The sequence below is a fragment of the Rhinatrema bivittatum genome, chromosome 6 (assembly GCF_901001135.1).
Source record: "Rhinatrema bivittatum chromosome 6, aRhiBiv1.1, whole genome shotgun sequence".
Lineage (NCBI taxonomy): Eukaryota > Metazoa > Chordata > Amphibia > Gymnophiona > Rhinatrematidae > Rhinatrema > Rhinatrema bivittatum.
In genome coordinates, this window is record NC_042620.1 from 284,970,142 (window position 1) to 284,995,487 (window position 25,346).

The 25,346-nt window shown below is 44.6% G+C and overlaps 1 protein-coding gene across 2 annotated transcripts in view; it reads left to right on the forward strand.

Annotated features, from left to right (window-relative positions):
- The window catches only part of LOC115094344 (heat shock factor protein 3-like), an 80,300-nt gene extending 57,621 nt beyond the window's left edge, over positions 1-22,679 (forward strand). For both annotated transcript variants that reach the window (XM_029607297.1, XM_029607296.1), the window contains exons 12-13: positions 14,710-14,770; positions 21,688-22,679. In XM_029607297.1, coding sequence (XP_029463157.1) covers positions 14,710-14,770; positions 21,688-22,007 — 381 coding nt within the window. In that variant the 3' untranslated portion in view covers positions 22,008-22,679. The remainder of the gene's footprint in view (positions 1-14,709; positions 14,771-21,687) is intronic.
- Positions 22,680-25,346: the final 2,667 nt, after the last annotated feature.

Consider the following 25,346-nt stretch of genomic DNA (forward strand, 5'->3'; position numbering starts at 1 on the left):
GGGGTTAACTTGTAATGTCTTGTTAGGTTAATTTGTGGTTTTGTTAACTTGATGAAAACTTTAAAATAAAGAATATTAAAAAAAAGAAAAATTATTCAAAATAATATTCTTCAGCACTCAGGCAGGCCAATTCACACCGGTGGGGTTATGCACTCCTATCAGCAGATAGAGACTGAGAAAAACTGACTCAGTGACATCACTGACATAGCTCTGCCCTGACATCAGCCTCTATTCTTCTAGGACAAGCAGGATGGTGGTAGTCAAACATGGGTGACATTATCAGATGGAACCCGACACAGAAAACTCATGTCATAGATTGTAGAAATTTCACTTGCCACACCTGGGCATGCTCTCTTCTGATCTGCCATGCGGCCTGAGCTCCTAGAACCTGAATCTCTGCACCAAAATAAAGTATTGGTTTCTATGTATCTTTATTCTTAGAGTTTAAAAAAAAAAAGAACAAGGAATTAGATGGAGGAATCTGTGCGGCAGCGCGGTTCCGGGGGGGGGAACTACCCCAGTAGCTCAGAGAGCTCAACAATGGGGTTTTTCAGCAGCTTCTCTGCCTGCAGGGGAGACCAGGTGTTGGCTCCGTAGTGCTGAAGGACTGTTCCCCTGCTTGTGTTGAGGTGCTGGTGGTGCCACAGGTGCGGGGAGGAACAGCGTGTGCATGCAGCAAAAGCATTCAGGGGTCTGCCTCGTGGGGTCTAGTGCTGAGGCTTTCCCTGTCAGCGGGGAAACGATGGCCATTTTCGATTTCCTGTCAGCGGGAGAGGCAGGGCAATCCCCTCCTCAACTATCGCCGGCGGTTCCCTGGTTCTGGTAGAGGTCTCCTGCTGGTTTTAATTTTCTTATGTGCAAAGCATATTTAGTGAGATGCTGTCTGTTGGCCCCAGTCTGCATGGATTCTTGACCAGTCAAGGGGCCTGAGCTGTTGAGAAGTTCTTCAGGCTGATGATTTTCAGTACCGGATGTTAAACGGATCCGGGCCTAAACGTGCTGAAGGTGTAGGCAGGCTTTACTTAGCCGTGTGGAATGCCACTGCAGCGGTTCTTTTCTCACATGTGTAGGTGTGTACGCGCATTCTCACCACATGGCTGTTGCATATCCTGGGACCTGGGTGACTAAGACTGCAGCCTAGATTTGAGCGTGTACATCTGCGACCTAGACTTGAGCGCATATTTGTATAGATATTTGAGTGCATATTTGTGCAGCTATTTGTGCGTGTACAACCATGACCTATATGAGTGCATATTTGCGCATGTACGACCGGGCCCTAATCTTGAGCGTGTATTTGTGCACATCCTGGAAGGGTGTGCATATATGCCCAGGTGGCATTGGTGTGTGCACAAGAGACCACCTAAAGCCGAAGTTCAGGAGAGGTAGGCGTCGGGGGCAAACAGGTCCAAGCACCTTGCTATCTGTGAGGCTTGCCATCTGATAGCAATTCAGTCCTCACTTTCTCTCCATTTGTTTCAGCGCTGATTAGATGCTCAAAGCGATTTGACTACTACAGCTTTTGCCCATGTTGGGACATCTCCTCAGCCTATGGTGTCTCTGGAGGGGGGGAGTAGAGTGGGAGGCAAGGCAAAGGTCCGTTCTCCCTTGTTCCTGAGGGCAAAAGCTTCCTCAAAAGAGGTTGGAGAGAGCAAGGTTGGGCCTATGGACTCCGGTATAGATCCATCCTCCTCCTGGGTGGAATGTTTCCAGGGCCTGCAGACCTTTCTGTTTTTTCTTTTTAATAAATGTATTTTGCACAAGTAAGGCTACAAAGGTTCTTATGACCTAGATTGGCCACTGTTGGAAACAAGATGCTGGGCTTGATGGACCCTTGGTCTGACCCAGTATGGCATGTTCTTATGTTCTTAAGAAACAGGTCATAATCAGCAACACATGATGAAAAAAAATAGCCAAAAAGCAGCACATTTGTTGCTAGTGTCTTTAAGTATTCACACTTGTGGTTAGCTTTGTAGTAATCGGAAATCATTCACACCTAATTAACCCTCTCATACATCCATCCATATTCATACCCTCAATCATACTGCTGCATTACAATAGGCACACACATCCCATATAAAACATGTTAACCAATTTCGATGTTATATTAAGGAGAGAAGAATCAAGCTACCATGTGGTAGAATATCTGCTAATCGTCAAATTCTGTCTAAGTGCCATGGGTAATAAATGGCACGTCAGTTCCCAGAGCTTTTTATACTCTACAGTCTCTCAATCTGCATCCAATTTGCAAGTTTTTGAAACCACATTGTGGGTGAGGGGCTGGTGGGTTTAAGCCAATTAAAGAGCACATGTTCTTTAGCTAAGTGTCACTATGCACAGATATTTTTCGATACTCTTAGTTGAAGAGGAAAGCCATTGAGTATAACCTAGAAGAAGAAAATCGCCTGTAAATGGTGGTTTCTGCTGACTGACGTTTTCAATAACCATAAGGACCACCTTCCAAAAAGAAAACATAGCAGGGCACAAAAGAAAAATATGGATTAATGTATCATTCTCCATGGCACGTAAGACAAACATCTGTGTCACAAATGCGCATTTAAAAAGCATGGACATTATCAATGTACATTTTATGCAAAAGTTTATATTGTATTTTTTGCAACTTTACTTCCAAAGTACCTGTTATTCGATGTCCCAATACATCGGACCATGGGCCGGTTAACGATGTGTATAATTGCATGCCCTCTCTTGAAAATGCAATTTATACCAAAAAGAAAAGGTCTTATTTATTTATGTATTTATTTATTTATTTATTTATTTGTGGGTTTTTTTCTATACCGGCATTCACGGAGTTCGTATCATGTCGGTTTACATAAAACAAGGGGTGAGCAATACATAACTATAACTTCAGCGTATACATTACAACTTATAACAAATTATAACAAGTGCTCAGAAAAAGAAGTTACAATAAAACAGGGATGATTCTAACTGGGAGTAGAAGAAGAGGATGATAGAAGATTAACAAGAAGTAGAACGTTGCGGTGGTTGTTAATGTCTATATCAGTTTAATAGAAGATGATCAGTCTTGCTGTATTTGGTGTAGGAGAATCAGTCTTGGTGTAACTTTTAACTTTGTTGAACATTTATGTAATTGAATCAGTGGCAAAGACGCTGGGACATAGAGAGAAAATTTGAGACACATAATGCCCAGCTTGTAAGTGCATATAAAATTGTCAGTGTGGGATACCATATTGAGCATGTAACTGTTCAAAGTAGAGTACAGACTGCTGAGATACACTGTACAGATTTACAATAGATACAAGCCCTTTAGATTCCCATTGATTAAAGAAATGATTATTCACCCCCGGTAGGAAAGCTGGATTATCCACGAAACTTAACAAACTAGTGGCATGAGGAGATACCTTCCATTCAGCACAAAAGAAACGCCAAGCCATTATGACTGGTTTGATGAAAATATGCGTTCTCACCTTCCGTGCCAAATCTTTATTATTAGCGTGAAGAACATACACTGACTTAAGGTCTCAAAATATCCTCAATTAAGACTGGCACTTCAAAATTGTACGTTTCATGGTGTCATTCCCAGCAATAACATAATTGACATGCCATATTATAAAAACGAAAATGAGTCAATTTCAAGCCACCATATTACTTAGAGGACTAAAGCGTGCAATAGTTCAAGTTGTAAACCGAGGTGATGTTTTCAACGTGCCGTGGTATATAAAAAATTTATAAATAAATAAATAAGCGGGACCATTTCCCTCTCCAAATAAAAGCTAATATGGTTTTACGTAGAGTCAAAAGATTCTGCTTGGTAATCCACACTGGCAATATTTGCATTTTATATAGTAATTTTGGCAATAAAACCATTTTAAATAAGGCACATCTGCCGAAAAAAGATAGAGGAAGGTCTTTCCATGCCACCAGTTGATCTCTAATTTGTTCAATTAAGTTGGTAATAATGAGAGAATATAAGAGGGACAAGTCTCTCAGTATCCAGATACATAAGTACTTAAGGGTGCCTGTAGACCAGGTCAAAGAAAAGGTACCACTCCAAGTACTTGGAAGCCGAGGTGAGATAGGAAGGGCTTTAGATTTTGAAAAATGTATTTTGAGACCCGCAAAAAACCCAGGTTGCTCAATTATAGTCATTGTGGCTGGTAAAGCAACTTCTGGGTTCTGTAAAAATAAGAGCATATCCACAAAGAGACAAATTTTTAATTCTTGGGTTCCCAACTGAAAACCGCAAATTTCCATGAAAGCTTTTAATGTAAGTACTAAAGGTTCAACAGTAAGAATGTATGGTAAGGGGGAGAAGGACATCCCTGTCTCGTGCCACACTGTAAATAAAATGGAGTTGACACTTCCCCATTGATGTTGCTACTAGCAGTTGGATTAGAGTACAACAATTCAATCCATTTAAAATAAGGTTCTGGAAACCCATATTTCCGTAACAACCAAAACATATATACCCATTGCACATTGTCAAATGCTTTCTCAGCATCCAAACTGGCAATAAGCCTATTGGAATTATGTTCTTCTCTAGACCAAAGAGCAAGCAGCTTGCAAATGTTAGTAACCCCATCTCATTTGCTACTGATGAAGGAGGATACCAAGCATAAAATGCTTGGGATCCTCCAGTTCATGGAGCCTCCTAAGGAGATTGTGGTGGTTCTGGTACATGTTATCCTTAAGGAGTTACTGCAGAGGAAATGGGAACACCCCTTCACAGTGCTTCCCATGAATAAGAAGGCTGGGTTTACCTCATCCAGAAGGCTCCTGGATTCGATAAGCATCAACTGCCCCACCAGAGAGCCAAGGGGTCTCTGACCCATTTCTCAGTGCCCCCGGGGAAGGATCACAGAGCAATGGACGCTCTTGGGAGAGAGATTTTTCAGGGACCCATGCTTATTGTCCGCATAGCTTCCTTTCAGTTCTACATGAGCCAGTACTTATAGGACATCTTGGAAGCAGGTGCAGGAGGTGGCCAAGCAGCTGCCTCAGTAGCAGCAGGACACCCTCATGTTGCTAGTTCATAAGGGCCTAGAGTGCGGGAAACACGAGTCCTAACAACCTACAATGTTTTTGAGACGGCATCAAGGGTCTCTGCAGCTAGAATCAGCACCCACAGAATGGCATGGCTATGGGCCTCGGATCTCCGACCAGAGGTCCAGGAAAGACTCACTGACATGCCATGTACTGGGGAGAATCTCTTCAGAGATAAAGTGAGGGATGCGATAGCCCAGCTTTCTAGGACCACCATGAAACCCTCCAAAACCTGGCTTTTTACCAGAGCTTTTTCAGAAGATCTCAACTATCAACACCAACAAACTCCCAACCAGACAACTCCAAAGAAAACAAAGATATCATCCTATCAACCTATGACAGACTAACCAAACCACGAACTCTGTAACAGACAACTAAAAACTTTTCACTATATATTCTAAAGCTTTTTACCCCTATTGCAACCCAACTTTATCTTTAAATTGTATTTGTTAAAAATCTGTCATTCTCTTAATGTAAACCGTTATGATGGCAAAACCGAATATACGGTATACAAAACATGTTAAAATAAATAAATAACACTATCCGCCAGCCCTCTGGACCCGACCGCCTCAGCTAAGAAGTCTGCAAGATCGGGACAGAAGAAGTCTTTCTTTCACCAGAGGAAGTATACTATCCTCTGCTCCTTTGCTCCCATTAACAGCATCAGGGCTCTCGTGGCCGTCCCAGGCAGCAGAGAGCCTCCAGGCCCAGCCGGTGTCTCAGTCAACTCCAGGGATGAAGTTTTGACTGAGTCATAGGGAGCTTAGTCCAGTTTGCCTGTACCCGGGACATTGGACCCTCTGGTCGGGGGCAGGCTGTGGTTCTTTGTGAACCAGTGGCCCAGTACAACCGCAAACCAGTTGGTTCTTTCCATTGTCCCTCAAGGGTACCAATTGAATCTATTGGATGTCCTGCCAAATTGAACTCTGAGCCCACTTTGGGGGCCGGTAGCACATCAGGAGGTACTACTTCTCTTCCCTCTTAATGGCCAGAGCAGTCAAGCCTGTTCCACCAGGGCAAAGAGGACAGGGATTTTACTCCAGGTACTTCCTGATTCCAAAGAAAACAGGAGGACTCTATACCATCCTAGACCTAAGGGCCTTGAACAAATTTGTCAAAAAGTTCAAGATTGCTTTCTCTGGGCACCTTGATCCCCTTTTTACAAAAAGGGGACTGGCTGTGCTCACTTGATCTGAAGTATACGTACGCTTACATCAAGATCTTTCCAAGTCACCGGAAGTAACTCCGATTCATGGTGGGAAAACAGCACTTCCTGTATCGGGTATTGCCGTTGTGGATAGCGTCAGCCCATGGATCTTCACAAAATTCCTAGCCGTGCTGGCGGCACACCTCCGCAGGCTGGGGGTGCATGTTTTCCCTTATCTGGACGATTGGCTGGTCAAGAGCACATCTCAGGCAGGGGTCGTCAAGTCCCTGCATGTGACTATCTGGGTGCTGGAGTCACTAGGGTTCGTCTTCAACTACCCAAAGTCCCATCTCAGCCCATCACTTCAATTGGACTAAATAGCCCGGCAGCTGAAGTGTGAAGGAGGCCATGGGGCTGCCAGCAGCCTGGGTGAGGGGCTGGCCACAGGACTCTCCGTCCCCCTGCAGGGCTCAGGCCAAGACTTTCCTGCCTCGTCAAAGAACCGTCACCTTGACAACCATTGCGGCAGAGAATCAGATGAGCCAGCAGGTATGAGCCTGGTACATCTGTCCATGTCACTCCCTTGGTACATTTACACATGCACAGCGGTCAATGGACCCTGAGGTTGCAGTGGCACCAGGCCACTCAACGCCTTCAGGAATGCCTCCAGGTCACCCCATCTCTTGAGGACTTATTGTCCTGAAACGAGGAATCTCTTTTTGAAATCCCCCTACCCAAATTGTCCTAACCATAGATACATCCATAAGAACATAAGAACGTCGGTTCAGTGTGCTGCGGCAGTCAAAAAAGCAAACAGAATGTTGGGAATTATTAGAAAGGGAATGGTGAATAAAACGGAAAATGTCATAATGCCTCTGTATCGCTCCATGGTGAGACCACACCTTGAATACTGTGTATAATTCTGGTCGCCACATCTCAAAAAAGATATAATTGCGATGGAGAAGGTACAGAGAAGGGCTACCAAAATGATAAGGGGAATGGAACAGCTCCCCTATGAGGAAAGACTAAAGAGGTTAGGACTTTTCAGCTTGGAGACGAGACGGCTGAGGGGGTTAAATAACCGATTCACATCTACCCGTTCTATACCTCTCATGATTTTAAACACCTCTATCATAACCCTCCTCAGCCGTCTCTTCTCCAAGCTGAAAAGTCCTAACCTCTTTAGTATTTCCTCATAGGGGAGCTGTTCCATTCCCCTTATCATTTTGGTAGCCCTTCTCTGTACCTTCTCCATCGCAATTATATCTTTTTTGAGATGCGGCAACCAGAATTGTACACAGTATTCAAGGTGCGGACTCACCATGGAGCGATACAGAGGCATCATGACATTTTCAGTTTTATTCACCATTCCCTTCCTAATAATTCCCAACATTCTATTTGCTTTTTCGACTGCCGCAGCACACTGAACCGACGATTTCATTGTGTTATCCACTATGACGCCTAGATCTCTTTCTTGGGTTGTAGCACCTAATATGGAACCTAACATCGTGTAACTATAGCATGGGTTATTTTTCCCTTTATGCATCACCTTGCACTTATCCACATTAAATTTCATCTGCCATTTTGATGCCCAATTTTCCAGTCTCACAAGGTCTTCCTGCAATTTATCATAATCTGCTTGTGATTTAACTACTCTGAACAATTTTGTATCATCTGCAAATTTGATTATCTCACTCGTCGTATTTCTTTCCAGATCATTTATAAATATATTAAAAAGTAAGGGTCCCAATACAGATCCCTGAGGCACTCCACTGCCCTCTCCCTTCCACTGAGAAAATTGTCCATTTAATCCTACTCTCTGCAGTTTGCAATCCACGAAAGGACATCGCCACCTATCCCATGACTTTTTACTTTTCCTAGAAGCTTCTCATGAGGAACTTTGTCAAACTCCTTCTGAAAATCCAAGTATACTACATCTACCGGTTCACCTTTATCCACATGTTTATTAACTCCTTCAAAAAAGTGAAGCAGATTTGTGAGGCAAGACTTGCCTTGGATAAAGCCATGCTGACTTTGTTCCATTAAACCATGTCTTTCTATATGTTCTGTGATTTTGATGTTTAGAACACTTTCCACTAATTTTCCTGGCACTGAAGTCAGGCTAACCGGTCTTTAGTTTCCCGGATCGCCCCTGGAGCCCTTTTTAAATATTTGGGTTACATTAGCTATCGTAATGATAGATTACAAATTTTTACTAATAGGTCTGAAATTTCATTTTTTAGTTCCTTCAGAACTCTGGGGTGTATACGATCTGGTCCAGGTGATTCTACTAGTGTGTTGTTTCTATATAGGTACTTGTTCTGTTTCCCTAATAGCACATGTATTGGTGTTTTAGGACCTGTTTTAATATTTGCAGCGTTGCCTTTTCATAGGTAAGATGGTTACTGTTTGAGACTGCTAGTTAGGGCATGGCAGGTTTCCTATAGATTCTGAGTACATTTTTTTGCAGGATTTTGTCTTATACAATGTTCCTGGTAATGAAAGGAGTTTGTGTTGCTGTTACTGAGGTGACAACAGAATTTGAATTTTTTTTTTTTGTAGTGAGTGGTAAGGGGAAATGTCCTTATCCTTGTTTTCCATCGATAAGCAGGCTGCTCAATGGGTGACATCATTAGTTGGCATGTTGCAGAGTTGTTTCACATAAGAACATGCCATACTGGGTCAGACCAAGAGTCCATCAAGCCCAGCATCCTGTTTCCAACAGTGGCCAATCCAGGCCATAAGAACCTGGCAAGTACCCCAAAACTAAGTCTATTCCATGTTACCGTTGCTAGTAATAGCTGTGGTTATTATCTAAGTCAAGTCAGTTAAAGCTTGTGTGTGCTGAGCATGCGCATTCCAGAACTCTCTTCAGTCTCTCTTCATCCGCGCTTCACATGGAAATGGGAGATTCTGTCTCTCTCTTTGACTCTTGAATTTTTTTGAAAGAAAAGCACTTTTCAGTGCTACGATGGCTTTATGTCCTATGGCAGGCTTCAAATATTGCATCTGCAGACACATAATGTCCATTACTAACAGCTAAAACGTGTTACCTTTGCCTAGGCCCAGACCACGACGAGGCAAATTGTCGGGACTGCAGCCACATGTCCCCAAGGCTTAATGCGAGAGCCAAGAAAATAGCCCACCAATTCTCTTCAACAGGCTGGTAACTCCTCGTCACACAGTACCTGAAGCACCAACCATGATGAGCAACATGCTTCACCAGGTGCATGGCCAGATTCCCACTCTAAAAAGCACTGTGCAGAGATTAAGGGGTCTACCCTTCGTCCAGCACTAGAGCACATAAAAAAAGCAAATGCCGAAGAAAAATGCGCATGGTGCATCATTGGGACATGCTATATCATCGGCACACAGAGCATCAAAGCCTCCAGCCCACAGCGCAGACAAGGGTGCAACTTTGACCACAGTGCGAAGACAATGCATGGAACACACAAATTCACAGAAAAGTCACATGAATCGGCGGGGCACAAATCCAACCAAGGAAATGGAAGGATTAAAGCCCTGCTCTACTAGACCACCATTCTGAGCCAGTTCTTAAAACTTGGAAAAAGAACTGTCACGTGATATATTAAGGGCAGCTATTCCACCACCCAAAATACCTCTGGCTACATATTCATCAGGTGTGCCAGTCTACCCATTTCTGGCCACTTTTCTCCAGCCAATGATGGCATCTGCTATGTGGCAACAGGGCTTCCGCCTGTAAACTCCAGATCTGTTTAGCTTGGTTATCCCTATCTCACTGCAGCCAAGTGAGTATCCAGACCAAGGTTTAGTCCCAGAAGAAGTTGCTCCTCTAGTATCACTGGACAGTGATCACATCTTCTTCAGGAAGCGCTGTTTCGCCCTTTCTAGAGAATTTGCCACCCCCTCCAAGTCCAGTGCGGAGCATTCATCACCTGGCCTCCCATTACCCTTGCTGCCTTTGGTTGATTCTACAAGGGAGTCCCCCAGCAGTAGTCCCAGGCTTCAAATATTGCATCTGCAGACACATAATGTCCATTACTAACAGCTAAAACGTGTTACCTTTGTCTAGGCCCAGACCACGACCAGGCAAATTGTCGGGACTGCAGCCACATGTCCCCAAGGCTTAATGCGAGAGCCAAGAAAATAGCCCACCAATTCTCTTCAACAGGCCAACTTCAGAGGCCAACTTTTCATGAACCTAGAATAGGGTAGGTCTTCTGGAGATGAAGTGTGTTCTGATGGTTCTGATGGCAGCCCTGTGGAACTGCTGGGGGACTCCCTTGTAGAATCAACCAAAGGCAGCAAGGGTAATGGGAGGCCAGGTGATGAATGCTCCGCACTGGACTTGGAGGGGGTGGCAAATTCTCTAGAAAGGGCGAAACAGCGCTTCCTGAAGAAGATGTGATCACTGTCCAGTGATACTAGAGGAGCAACTTCTTCTGGGACTAAACCTTGGTCTGGATACTCACTTGGCTGCAGTGAGATAGGGATAACCAAGCTAAACAGATCTGGAGTTTACAGGCGGAAGCCCTGTTGCCACATAGCAGATGCCATCATTGGCTGGAGAAAAGTGGCCAGAAATGGGTAGACTGGCACACCTGATGAATATGTAGCCAGAGGTATTTTGGGTGGTGGAATAGCTGCCCTTAATATATCACGTGACAGTTCTTTTTCCAAGTTTTAAGAACTGGCTCAGAATGGTGGTCTAGTAGAGCAGGGCTTTAATCCTTCCATTTCCTTGGTTGGATTTGTGCCCCGCCGATTCATGTGACTTTTCTGTGAATTTGTGTGTTCCATGCATTGTCTTCGCACTGTGGTCAAAGTTGCACCCTTGTCTGCGCTGTGGGCTGGAGGCTTTGATGCTCTGTGTGCCGATGATATAGCATGTCCCAATGATGCACCATGCGCATTTTTCTTCGGCATTTGCTTTTTTTATGTGCTCTAGTGCTGGACGAAGGGTAGACCCCTTAATCTCTGCACAGTGCTTTTTAAACTGGAAGTGAGAAAAGAGCCAAATCCTCAAGCAAAAGTGATGTGTCTCCTAAGGTATTTGACATCCCTATGGAACCTTCAATTCTACCAATCCAGAGTACTGTAGAATGTGAAATGCAGGTTTTATATTGGGATTTGTCCCACTCTTATGTAGAATAATTTTTTATTGATGCTGTTGAATAATTTTAGTAGTAGTTTTACTTAGTGGTTGAAACTGACTAGGGGTTTTTGTTTTGTTACTTAGAAGTTTCTTCAGTTTTGAGATGCATGCCTAGAAACCTTGCGATAATGGTGCAAAATGTTTGTAGCAGTGCCTCATGCTTTGTGAGCTGGAGGTGTCCTGTCTCTGCATATATGGAATTTGGTAACAGGCAGGTGTGACGAGAGCCATTGGACCCCTGTCATGATGAAACTAACAGGGTGGGTTTTACAGGTGAAATATGTGCACCAAACCTCTCTCCACATTTTTCTTTTAGTGATAAGGGCCTGTCTCAAACATCCCTCCTTCGCCCTTCCCATTCAGTCTCTCGCTCTCTTTGATTCTCAGTCCATCCCAACCAGTCTCCCGCTCTCCCCCCACCAGTCCATCCCCACAAGTCACTCTTTCTCACCCCCACCAGTCCAGCCCCCACCAGTTGCTCTGTTCCACTCTCTCCCCACCAGTCCAGTCCTACTAGTTGTTCTCTCTCCACTAATCCATCCTCACCAGTCTCTCTCTTCCTCCCTCTACCATTCTATTTCCACCACTCACTCTCCCTCTACTAGCCACCCACCAGTTTTTCTCACCCCCCATCAGTTCATTTCTGCCAGTCTCTCTCTCTCTCTCACCCTGCCACCTCCATCAGTTCATTCCTGCCAGTTGCTCTTTCTTCTTCAGTACATCCTTGCCAGTTGCGCTCTTTCTCTCTCCAGTCATGCTTTTTCATGCTCTCTTTCTCCAGTCATGCTCTCTCTCTCCAGTCATGCTTTTTCTCCAGTCCATTTCCACCAGTCGCATTCTTTCTCTTCCAGTCTATCCCCATCAGACTTTCTCTCTCTCTCGCTCCCTCCAGCAGTCCATTTTCCCCACTCTCCCTCTACCAGTCCCCCACCAGTTTCTCTCTCCTTCCTCTAATCCATCTCTGCCAGTCTGTCTCTCTGTCTCTCTTACCCTGCTTCCTCCACCAGTCCATTCCTCTCCAATCGGTCCAAATCTAACTCTGTGGGTACCTGTAGTTACTACATAAGTTAGTAAATATGAGTATATTCTTCCTTATTTCCTGCCATGCTTCGCAATTGTATGTATTCTGTTTATATTAGTAAGCATTATTTAATAAGTTTTATATATTATGAATGAGTCTGGTATGCATGTAATTATATTTTTATTATATTAATAACTTTTCTATATATGGCACATAACTACAGATAAAAATGAGAGAAGCATATACAGGGGTCCACGAAAATTTTGGTGCTTGAAAAGGGGTCCACACTCCCAAAAAGATTGGGAACCCCTTTTCTAGGAGAACTGGTTGAAATAATTAACTCCAATAAGAGGTGGAAGGTGGCTTCTTTTTTGTGATTTATAGATTTATCTGGACTCCAAATGAACTGGCAGTTTGCTGCATGTAAGTGGTGGTATAAATTGCCAGAGGGCTGGTTTGGAGCCAGTTGTAGCAGCTTGTACTTGACGGTGTGCCCAGGGGCGATTCCTGGTGGTAAGTGCAGACACACCTCTTTCCTGTATGTGCTCCTTGCAGCCCTAAAGCGCTGGTAACACTGTGAGCCGTAGCCTAAGAATCTTAAATGGTTAAAACCTAATTTAAGCTGTCATTTAGCCACTTACTGCTGCTAAATTCACATCCTAATATTTATAGTATTACTTCTGATGTATTATTTATTTGTTATTTTTATATACCGACATTCATCTCAATTGAGATATCACACCAGTTTACATTCAGGTACTGTAGGTATTTCTCTATCCCCAGAGGGCTTTCAATCTAAGTTTTTGTACCTGAGGCAATGTAGGGTAAAGTGACTTGCCCAAGGTCACAAGGAGCGATAGCAGGACTCGAACCCTGGTCTCCTGGTTCATAGTCCACTGTTCTAACCACTAGGCTATTCCTGATGTAGAGGGAAATACTTGCTTACACAGGGAGAGTATTGAGAGAGAGTATTTTTGTGACATAATCCTTGTAATTTTGTCTTTTTGCTCTTGGAATTTTCAAATTTACCTATAACACATGAAAAGTGTGGCACTTTATGGGATGTTGCCCCTCAGGCTGCCATCCTGTTCTATTTTTATGTAATATCGGACACAGACAAGCAGGAAGATCATAAGAACATAAGAAATTGCCATACTGGGTCAGACCAAGGGTCCATCAAGCCCAGCATCCTGTTTCCAACAGTGGCTAATCCAGGCCATAAGAACCTGCAAGTACACAAACACTAAGTAGATCCCGTGCTACTGATACCAGTAATAGCAGTGGCTATTCCCTAAATCAACTTGATTAATAGCAGATAATGGACTTCTCCAAGAACTTATCCAAATCTTTTTTAAACCCCGATACACTAACTGCACTAATCACATCCTGTGGCAACAAATTCCAGAGCTTAATTGTGCGTAGAGTGAAAAAGAATTTTCTCCAATTAGTTTTAAATGTGCTACTTGCTAACTTCATGGAATGCCCCCTAGTCTTCTATTATCCGAAAGAGTAAATAACCAATTCACATTTACCCATTCTAGACCTCTCATGATTTTAAACACCTCTATCATATCCCCCTTCAGCGTCTCTTCTCCAAGCTGAACAGCCCAAACCTCTTAACCTTTCCTCATAGAGGAGCTGTTCTATCCCCTTTATCATTTTGGTCGCCCTTCTCTGTGTCTTCTCCAGTGTAACTATATCTTTTTTGAGATGTGGCGACCAGAATTGTACACAGTTCTCAAGGTGCGGTCTCACCATGGAGCGATATAGAGGCATTATGACATTTTCCGTTTTATTAACCATTCCCTTCCTAATAATTCCTAACATTCTGTTAGCTTTTTTGACTGCCGCAGCACACTGAGTCGTTTGTATTTGAAAAAAAGACTGGGAGTTGTTTTCTAGAGATTGCTCTTCACTTGAACCTTCCCGCCATTTGTATGATTTTCAGTAAAAATGTTTAAAACTGCCAGCATGGAAATCTGTTTTTTCTCTTTAAATGTTGCCTGGCTGTTCCCTTTTCTTTTTTTTTTGTCAGATTTCTGAACTGTTGAGTCCTGCAGCAAATTGCAGAATCTTCCATTCTGTAATGCTGAATTCTGGTGTCATGTTGATCTTGGATCCTTTGCAGATTGTGATAGCTTCTATTAGACCAACATAAAAATTATCCTAAGATACAGTATATGAGCCTTCCAGACCACATATGAGGAAGGGATGCGTGTGTACAACTGTGAATAATTCTTCTGCTGACGCAGTGAAGGCCATTGCATCCTGCAGATATGACTTGACATTGTGCTGTTAGGAGTAATTTTACATTAGGACATTTGTTTGAATTCTTCAGAACTTGATTTATTGAGTTACCAGAGGATTTCTTCTTTTAACTTGCAGGTGTTGACAGAAAGCAGTGAGGAAGTGCAGCCAAGTGAATCTGAAGGGGCTGAAAACAAAGGTGAGTTTTTCCTCTGCACTCGAGCAGGCCAATCCACACCAGTGGATTATGCATGCCTACCAGCAGATAGAGACTGAGTAAAGCTGACTCTCTGATATCACTGACATATAGCCCTGCCCCGACATCAGATTGCCAATATTCTGTCTCCAGCAGATGGTGGACATGCATCTTGTGGGGATTGTTTGTGGTTAAAAAAAACAAAACAAAAAAGAAAACCTGAACATAGAAGATTAGGGGAAGATTCAGACATACTGTTTGAGTTCCTGAGGTGATGCCAGTTTGGTTCTTCCTTCAGTTGAGCGCTTTTAAGTCTGGAAGCCAGACCAAAAGGCACAGACTATTAAAAAAAAAAAAGGAAAAGAGGACAAAGAAGTGCTCAGCGGTGAAGGCTTGGGCCCTCTCCCCCTGTAGCCAGTGACCCGATGGTGCTCTCAACCAGGTAAAAAAAAGAAAAAACTGAGCTAAGGTAAGAAAAAAGAGTAGGGAAGTTTTTGGTCCCCTCTTCCCCCCTCCCCCCCACCCACCGGGTCCTTCTTTCCTCTGCATTTTCTACTGCGCCTCTTACCCTTTTTTTCCCCTCTCACTTCTCTGGGGAGTTAGTGATGAGTGGAGGTAGCTCAGGCTCAGTGAATTGAGCAGCTTTTGGCTAGGCCCCGTTTCTCAGGCTTGGTTTAGTCAGCTGTGTGATAGGCTGTGGTAGCGTTTTTTTATTCCTGCACGCTTAACAGTGCGCGCATTCTCACCACATATCAGTATGCTGGCATGGGCGCATGCAGGTGCTTGTGCACGTAAGACTGCAGTCTAGTTCCTGACAGCGCGTGTGAGTGCTTATGCGTGTACGACCGTAGCCTAGTCTTGAGCTTGCACATGCACGGATACTTGTGCGCATACGACTGTGGCCTAGTTCTGAACGTGTATATGCGCGGGTACACCCGGGAGCCCTTGGAGAGCGAGCAGGTAGCCACCTAGAGCCGAGTTCAGGAAAATTATGGCGCCAGGGACGAAAAGGTCTGAGCAGCTTGCTGACTGTGAGGCTTGCCATACAAGGGCAATTCAGCCATTGCTCTCTCTATGCCTCTGTCAGTGCTGTTTAGATGCTCAAGCGACTTGGTTACTATAGATCTTGCAGATGTTGGGAGGGAAATGGCGTGGGAGGTGACATGGCAGATAGTTACCCTCCTTCCCTTGTTCCTGGTGGTAGAGGCATCCCCAAGAGAGGGCTTGGATGCCAGGTTTGGGCCTATGTGCCTCGGTATGGCTCCATCGTCCTTCTCCTGGGTGGAAACCATCAGAAAGAAACCCATCATCATTATTTATAAGATGGTGGAATTTTTCAAGGGCCTGCAGACCTTTCTGAAGGGGCGCCGGTGTAGCAATCTGTTAAGAAGGGTCTTACAAAAGAAAGATCCCAGATTGGTCACTTTACGCAAAGCGTCCAATTTCTTTCCCCACCTGGATCCAATTCAACAGTTAATTGACTTTGAATGGGATGTCCCAGAGACAAGTTTTGAAGGGGGGTGGCACGCTTTGGCAGGTTTGTACCCCTTGGACCTGGAGGCAAGGGAACAGTTACGTTTCCTGTTACCAAGCAAACCACTATTCTGGTGGAAGGAAGGGCAGTGCTAAAAGATGCTCAGGATAGGAGGCTACCCTTAAACAGGCCTTTGAAGCTATGGTAGTGAAGTTGCAAATTGCTTCTTGTTGCTGCCTGGTGGCTCAGGCTGGTTTGCGTCTTTCTCAGTGGGGTCCACTGGTGGATCTGAGATGGACCAGGAACCGCATTATTAGCCAATGCAGTCTGTGACTTGTCATGGATGGCTGCTGGAGTGGTGGCTTCCATGATAGCGGCTAGGCACCCTTTAAAGGTTTTCTTTTATTTGGGAGTGAGTTGGAGAAGATGGCAAATAGCTGGGACGAATTCAAGGTTCCTCTGGTGTCTGAGGACAAGAACATGGAGTTGCGTCCTTTTTCGTGTGAAAGGCTGCTCCAGGGATTCCCGTCGGTTTCATCCTTACAAAGGACATCTACTCAAAAGTTTCATCCCTTTGGAAGATCTTAGTCCTTGTGGCCTAAGAAGCCTTGTAAAGATGCGGGCTCTGGGGCCAGAGCATCTTAATCTTCGCAATGAAGGGCTGCGGGATCACCTCCTGGATCAGGAGATAGGTGGCGGTAACCGGGGGTAACTTGCTGGTGTGGCAGTTGCCACCCTTAACTAATGATAATGTTAATGCAACTCCATCATTGCTCTCTACTTCATTGGCAGTGGGAAAAGGGGAATTGGATTCCGACAGCAACCAACGAGAGCCCCGACTTTTACGGTTTGGGGAACAAATAAACATGGGGGTAACTTGCCCCCCTCCTTTAAGGACAGATTTTCTCTGCCAGCGGTGCTACCCCCTTCAAATGCTACCTCTGCCACAGACAACATTGACATTACCCCAGACAGGTCCTCATCTGCCTGTTATTCTATGATGGTCTTATCGGCTCCTAGAGATTGGAGGGCAGGGAGGTTTGGATGGGGGGGAGAATTAGATATCTCTTTGTCTTTAGTTTTGTACATTATTGTCATATAGTTGCAGACTTTCCTGCCAATTGGTTTATTAACTGTTGTTTTGGATAATGACTTGGGTTTTTTCGTTTCTTCTGTAAACTGAATAAACTGAATAAACTGAATAAAGAAGAAAAAAAGAAAAGTGAAACCTTGTCCAGAGCAAGTTTAACTGTGTGTGTGTATCGGCGATAGTCATGCACACACCCGTGAATTTCACAAGCAATAAATCCACTCTGATAATTCTCGCTAAAGTCTGCGGATAAAAAAGTACCTTCAGATTTCAGCCTATGTGGACTGTTGGAAAATGACCCTCACAGTGCCTGCATAGAGAGAGACTTTCATGTGCAGGAAAAGACTGAATCAAGCATGGTTTATAGATATGAAGTAGCTGTAGCAGTTAAACTGTGCCAGAAGAAGCAAGTGCATGCTATTTGGCAAGCCTTAACAGATTTCCTTGATTCCTGAAGAAACCACACATTTCATTTTGTTTCGAAGCCTAAGTGTATAACTACCTGTATTCTCCTGCACTTTTTGTACTATGTTCCTGCATGTGTAAAACTGTTAATTCAATAATAAAAAGATTACTAAATTAAAAAAAAAACAAAAACATGGGAGTAAATTGCTGTTGCTGTGCTTACTACCCTTAATCATTAAGCTTGATACTTTTGATGCAACTCCAACATTGCTCTCTGGTTCCACGGTTAAGGGAAATTGGATTCAAACAGCATCCGAGGGCCCTGACTTTTACAGTCTGGAAAACTGATAATAAGCACAGTGCAGCAAATAGTGGCATAAGCTTACTGGGCAGACTGGGTGGATCATTTGGTCCTTTTCTGCCATCATTTCTATGTTTCTATCTCATTTTTATCAAAGGTGGGGCAAGATTACGATGGACCAGTGAGTCCTGGAGGGTAGTAAAGGACGGCTATGTTCTAGACGTTCTCCAAGATCCTATGGATTCATTTATGGTCTCTCCATGCAACTCTTTACAGAAGAGAGTGACACTGGCGACTACATTTAGGAGGCTGTTGGATTTGATGGCCATAATTCCTAACCCCAGATCGCAAAAAAAATACGAGGCAATACAAACAGAGAAATTTCTCATGTCTCTCGACTTGATGGAGGCCTATATACATATTCCCATTCACCAGGAACATCAACTGTTCCTCTGATGCGCTGTTCTGGGACATCCTTATCAATTTCAGTCCCTGCCCTTTGGACTGGCTACTGCATCCCGGACCTTCTCAAAGGTCATATTGGTGGTAGTGGCATCTCTTTGCAAGGATGGCATCCTGGTCCATCCGTTTTCTGGGCGACTGGTTGTTTCAGGCCTAAAGTACAGAAGAGAGTCACTTGGCATTTCGCAAGGTGTTCTCCTTGCTTCAGGAGCTAGACTGAGTGGAGAACTTGGCCAAGAGCAGATTACAGCTGTCTCAGACGCTAGAGTATCTCAGTATGTGAGTCAATATGGAGCAGGAGAGAGAGTTTATAGCGGAAAGTCACATTCAGAAGTTACTTTCTCAAGTTCAGGCCTTGAGATGGACTAGTTGCCAGACGATGTGGTCTTATCTGCAGGTATTGGGATCGATGGTAGCCTCATTATATGTAGCCCTCTGGGCGAGGGCATACATGCAACCACTTAAGCGCTCGTCGTTCTCCCAATGGATTCTGCAGTTGCAGGAGTACACGGTGAGACTCCACTTGCCGTTGGAGGTGAGCGTCCAGTTACAGTGGTGGTTACAAGCAGATCATCTCAGGAAGGGGGTTTCCTTGGAGACACTGGACTGCTTAGTGCTCATGACGGAGGCGAGTTTTCTGGGTTGTGGACCGTCAATTGATTGGAAACGCATGCAGTTTGACTGGCATGCTTCCAGTTCGCCAAGTGGCTGGCAGCTCAAGCAGTAAGGATAATGTCGGATAATACCACTACAGTGGCCTACATCAATCATCAAGGCGGAACCAGAAGCCAACAGGTGTCACTGTGGGCAGTACAGCATCTCCAGGACATATCCGCCTCCCACATTGCCAGGAACAGAAATGTAAGGGCCAACTTTCTCAGCAGACGGGTCTTGGATCCAGAAAAATGGGAGTTGGCAGACAAGGTCTTTCAACTTACTGGTGATCTCCAACAACACGAAAGTTCGAGAGCACTGGGAATCGATGCTCTCATTCAGGTTTGACCACGGAGTAGGGTGTTATATGCCTTCCCACCATGGTCAATGATAGGCAGAGTCATTCAGGATATCGCGACTCAGACTGAAACCGTATCTTTGGAGGCCATGGTATGCCGATCTTCAGAGTCTACTTGTGGACAGTCCTTTGACTGCCGCTCAGGAAGGAACTATTGCATCAGGGGCTCATACTGCGCAATGATCCAGGTCAGTTTCATCTTACGATTTGGCCCTTGAGAGGGCTCGGTTGTTGAAGCGTAGTTACTCTTCTGCAGTGATTTCCACCTTGCTCCGAGACCGGAAGCTTTCTATACCTCTAGCTTAAGTTAGGGTTTGAGAGCTGGTGTGAGGTGCGAGGTTCTCACCCTCTTAAAGTTGAAATTCCACTGATAATGGAATTTTTACAGAAAGGCTTGGCCTTAAGCACTCTGAAGGTGCAGGTAGTTGCTCTTGCTTGCTATAGGGGGCAGATCAATGGCAGACCCTTTTCTTCCCGTCCTGTCATCCAGGTTTTTGAAAGGAGTTAAGCATCTGAGTCCTCCCTTGCAGTTACCAGTGCCTCTTTGGGACTTGATTCTGGTCTTGAATTTTTGGCGGGTCTGTCTTTACAGCTGCTCATCTTGAAAACAGCTTGTTTTTTGTTAGCAATCTAGTTGGCACGCTGGGTCTCTGAGCTGCAAGCTATTTCTTGCTGTGAGCTGTTTTCTTCGAATGACTCCAGGAGCAGTACAGTTTAGGACTGTACCTTCTCTTTTTTTGCCAAAAGTAGTTTCAGAATTTCATTTGAATCAGTCTATTTCCCTGCCCATACTGAACAATGATAGAAGTGTGCATGATTCGCATCAGTTGCAGGCCTTGAATGTCAAGCTGCATCTGGTGCGGTATTTGAAGATTACTCGCTCTTTTAGGAAGTCTGATTGACTGTTTGAGCTCCATGGTGGAGGTAAAAAAGGAGAACCGGCAACGCAGATAACTATAACCCGTTGGGTGAAAGAGGTCATCATGCCTAGACATACCTAGACAGATCAGGGGCAATTCCAATAGAGCTTTGTGGGCGGAGCTTTGGCGGTTGTCTCCCATCGAGATTTGCCAAGCAGTGAGGTGGTCCTCCTTACATGCTTTTGCCAAGCATTATCACTTGGAAGTTAGGGCTTAGGAGAACGCAGCTTCCTATGCATGCAGTGTCTATGGTGACCGCAGTCAGCCTCCCACCTTTTTCAGAAGTAGTTTTGGTACATCCCACTGGTGTGGATTGGCCTGCCTTCTTTAGAAGAAAGGAAATTATCAGATAAGTAGTAATTTCTCCTTAATTGATATGAAGACAGCAGTTTTTCTTGTTTTTGTTTTTTTTTGCAGTGTCACATGATTTGAGGCATAAGTTCACAGTTCACTTATTGCAGGCACTAGTGTAAACTGTACTATTCAGTGTGTCTCACAAGCATCATGGGAAAAGCAACCCCTGATGGCAGATGAATAGTACTGAGAGGTTCAACCTTAAAGAAGGTTTCCACGCCTGCCATGCTGGGTAAGACTACGGTCCATCGAACCCGAAAGTGGCCATTCGGGTTCAATGGACCTTGGGTTCACAAGTACCCAGCAGATCATGTAAAGTAAATCTGTTGCTCCCAGGAATAGTAATAGCTTTTTTTTTTAATCTACCTAGCTAATAATGTGTTATGGACTTTTCCTCCAGAAACCTTTAACCAGATCCCATTGCAAAAACATCAGGATATGTGACACCGAAAACAGAGTAGGCTGTACACCCTGCTCCAGACACTTGAGGGTGAACAAAATATAGACGAGTGGCTGTTTACCCTGGGTGTGTTCATGCTTTGTGTGTGTGATGAAAGCATCAGATAGCTTCATCTGTTTGTAAATGTGTGATGCAGCTTTTCCTGAGGTGGTGAAAAAGTGTTGGAGAATAGTCACTGGAATGGTGGCAGGGAGTGTACAGAACTGCAGGCAGTTTCTCAACCATGGACCTGTGATGGGCGGTTTGGGGCATATGTGTACAGTAAAGCATGATGTGTTCCTTAATCTTACCCTTTAGATACCCCTGCTTGAACATGTATTCAGCTGGATAGGATTTACAGTCCAGAAAGCTAGTAACAAATAGCCATTTAATAGAAAACATGTTTTTCCCCACTGACTCCCTCTGATGTGCAGTCTCAACACACTTACAATTGTGTTCACAGATAAGCAGTTGATGCAATACAGAGGCAACCCAGTGCTTTCCTGCTTTGAAGAGCTACCTTTTAATGAGCATGGCAGAGAGTGTGATGGTACAGAAGACCTTCTAGCAGCATTGGAGGGCAAAGCTGGTGTTTCTCTCGCTGAGAACAGCACTGAAACGTCACCACTATTGACACCTACTAACATAAGTGAGCATGTGATCCAGCAGGAGCCTTGCGAGCTGCCATTGCTGGCAGATGACTTGACTGGAGAATATAAGCTGCTGCCACTTTTTGTGCTGAGTCCTGTTAATGACTTAATTGAAGAGGCAGAAAACATATGAAATTCTCATGAACTTGTTCCTCTTGTGAAATGAGCTGTATAGATGAGAGAAACTTTTTGTAATGGAAGTGTCCAGGCTCCAGTGCATCGACATATATAGCACCCTCTTTAAATGTCTCCCTGTCTTCAGTATTCTGACAGTACCAATACACAACTGTTCTGCTTCTATAGAGATACCTAGTATGGGGGTAGCAGAGAAAAATAGAGGGCATGAATCATCCCTTGTTTAACCTAACAGCTGCAACTGAGCTTAATAGAATGTGGAACGTTTGTCACCTGATAGTAAGATTGCTTTTTTTTTTAAACAGTAAATGCATTTTCTTTTCAACATTTGGGATTGTAATCATATTATTATAAACTGAATTATGGGTAGGCCTGGCGGTTCAGTGGCAGTGCCGATTCCTGGATCAGGTTTTTCGAACCCTCGGTCGAGCAGGGCTGGGGATGCATTCACTGCCCCTGGAAGAGGTGGGAGGGGGACGGGACAACATGGTTATGTCAGGACTCTGTGACCCCCAGCTGAAGATGGGCTAGGTAAGTTGCAAAGAAGATTAAAATATGGGGGGGAAACCCCCAGATATTTGTAAATGGCACCAGATCCCCAGCCCTGGATCGACTGAGCTGAAAGCCCAAAGGAGAAGGAGGAAACTGCCAGATCAAAAAAAAAAAAAAAGTTGAATCATAATTGCAGCAGTGGAAGACAGACGATAGCTGTGTAAATTTTGGGTGTTTTGCAATGCAAGGAAAATTGGTACTTTGAGGCAGAGTAAAAGGATTTATCCATTAGTGGTGCAGTCTGTAAGAATGAAAAGAGCTGATGTCAGAGCGGGTGGATTAGTAGAGTCAAATACCTGTTTGTTAAAGCTGGTCTGAATTTTATTGAAGGGGTTCTCAGTATTGCACAGAAATCTTTACATTTATTTCTGTTGCAAGCCTGGGATAATACAAGAAGTGACCAAGCTTTTTGTAATGATGTAGGCAACCGAGGTTAAGATGTTCTTGTTCCTGGTTTGATCCCTGTTGGTTATGCACAGGACCACAGCCAAAGTGTACTTGTCTGTGGTCTAACAGGAAAGTGGTATTATCCCAGGACAAGCAGGATGCTAGTCCTCACATATGGGTGACGTCACTGACAGAGCCCTATTGCGGGAAAACTTCTGTCAAAGTTTCTAGAAACTTTTGACTGGCACTGTGAGGCCACTGAGCATGCCCAGCATGCCATGATATTCTCTGCCACAGGGGTCTCACTCTAGTCTTCGTTTTTCCGCGCTGCTAAAAGCATCGCGGGGATAGAAGCTCTGTGAGTTTTACTCACTATTCTGACTAAAAAGTCAATTCTTTTCCCATTCAGGATCTCACTTTTTTTACCTTTTTTTACCTTTGTAAAAATGATACTTTTTCTCACAAAATTTTTTCATCAACGGCTGTCGATACTGACATGGCTTCGGGTTTCAAAAAATGCCCGATTTGTAATCGGACCATGTCAGTCACAGACCCACATCTAGAATGTGTCGTCTGTTTGGGCGAGAAACATGACATCTCTTCCTGCCAACAATGTCATGAGATGACTCCGAAGGGTAGGAAACTTCAACTCCTTCCTTCACCTTCGACGTCAACAAAATCATCTCCAACAGGAGTTACAAAGAAACTCCTCCTTAAAAAACGTCGACTGGAAGGATCCGGAGATGCAGCATCGCCAGCTCCGTCGATATCATCGACAAGGTCAGTCACCGAAAAACGGCCTAAACATAAACATCGGCATCATCATGCCTCGGGGTCACCGTTATCTTCCCCCCCGGGGGAACCGAGTGCGAAGCGGCACAAAAATAAGGATACACCGCTACCGTCCGGGCCTACTCCGGTACCACCTTTACAGTCACCGCAGGAGATAGTGTCGACTCCTCCATCGGTGCCAACCCTTCCGCCTATTCCACAGGACTTGTCCGCACTTATTAAAGAAGCAGTGTGATGCAAGCTTTGAAGGGTCAGATTCCGGCGACCACGCCGATGCCGGTGACGTCTCCTACACCGCTGACGTCACCAATGCCGGTAGTACCGATGACGATGGCAATTTCGATACCGGTGACATCACCGATGCCGGGAGTATTCCCGATGCCAGCGATGTCGATTCCGCTGATGCCAGCGATGTCGATTCCTACATCGATGTCCTCTCTTTTACCATACACTACATCGATGTCGATGGCTTCATCGGTTCCAGCACCGATGCCCATCTTCACTACGGCACCGACACAACACAACAGAAAGACATCGGTATCTACCAGAAAAACATACATACCAAATTCTTCGATGCCAAAACCTCCACCAACAGTGCCACACCTTCCTGCGGCTTCAGGATCCACAGAGGCAGCACTACATAGCATCCTTACCAAACGATACCAGGATTTATTAGACTCCTTACCAACTAATCCCAGAGAAGAGGATCCAGAAGACTCTCCTCTCGAAGAACCTTTACCAGGACCTTCTGGCCTTCCTCCCCCACCTAGGACTACAACACCTCATCAACAAACTCAGGAGTATGACACTTGGTCTGACACCGCCTCGGACACTTCATCAGAAGGCTTTATGTCTGACCCATCACCACCACATGCCGGAAACAGTCTCCACCACATTTGTACAGGAGATGGCGGACTCTATCCCCTTTAAATTAGAAATAGAGCAGGATATCAGACAACAAACCTTGGAGGTACTCCAGTTTGTCGACCCCCCCACCCCAAGCAAGTTGTAGCAATTCCTATACATGATGTTCTCTTACAATTGCAACATCGTCTCTGGGAACATCCCTGCTCTGTCCCAGCAGTAAACAAGTGGATGGACAGTACTTACCTTGTACAATCCATGCCTGGATATCAGAAGCCACAACTTCCTCACCACTCAGTGGTTGTGGAATTGGCGGTCAAGAAGAACACAAACACATTCATCTAACCCCCCAGGAAAAGAACATAGATTTCTGGATTCCCTGGGTCGTAAAGTCTTCCAAGGAGCGATGTTGAACTCTAGGATTTCTGCCTATCACCTATACATGACCCAGTATCAAAGAAACCTATGGAAACAAATTCAATAATTTGTCCCATCTCTCCCTACTGAATATCAGGAAGCTGCCCAGGCCATCATCCATAAGGATATGGAAGCCGGAAAACATGAAGTCCGGGCCTATGACGGGTTCGAGAATGCTTCAAGAGTGGCTGAATCAGGCATCAGTGCCAGAAGATGGGCATGGCTCAAGGTCTCAGACCTTAGGCCAGAAGTGCAGGGCAAGTTGGTGGATCTCCCCTGTCAGGGATACAACCTCTTTGGCTCTATAGTCCAAGATGCTTTGTGT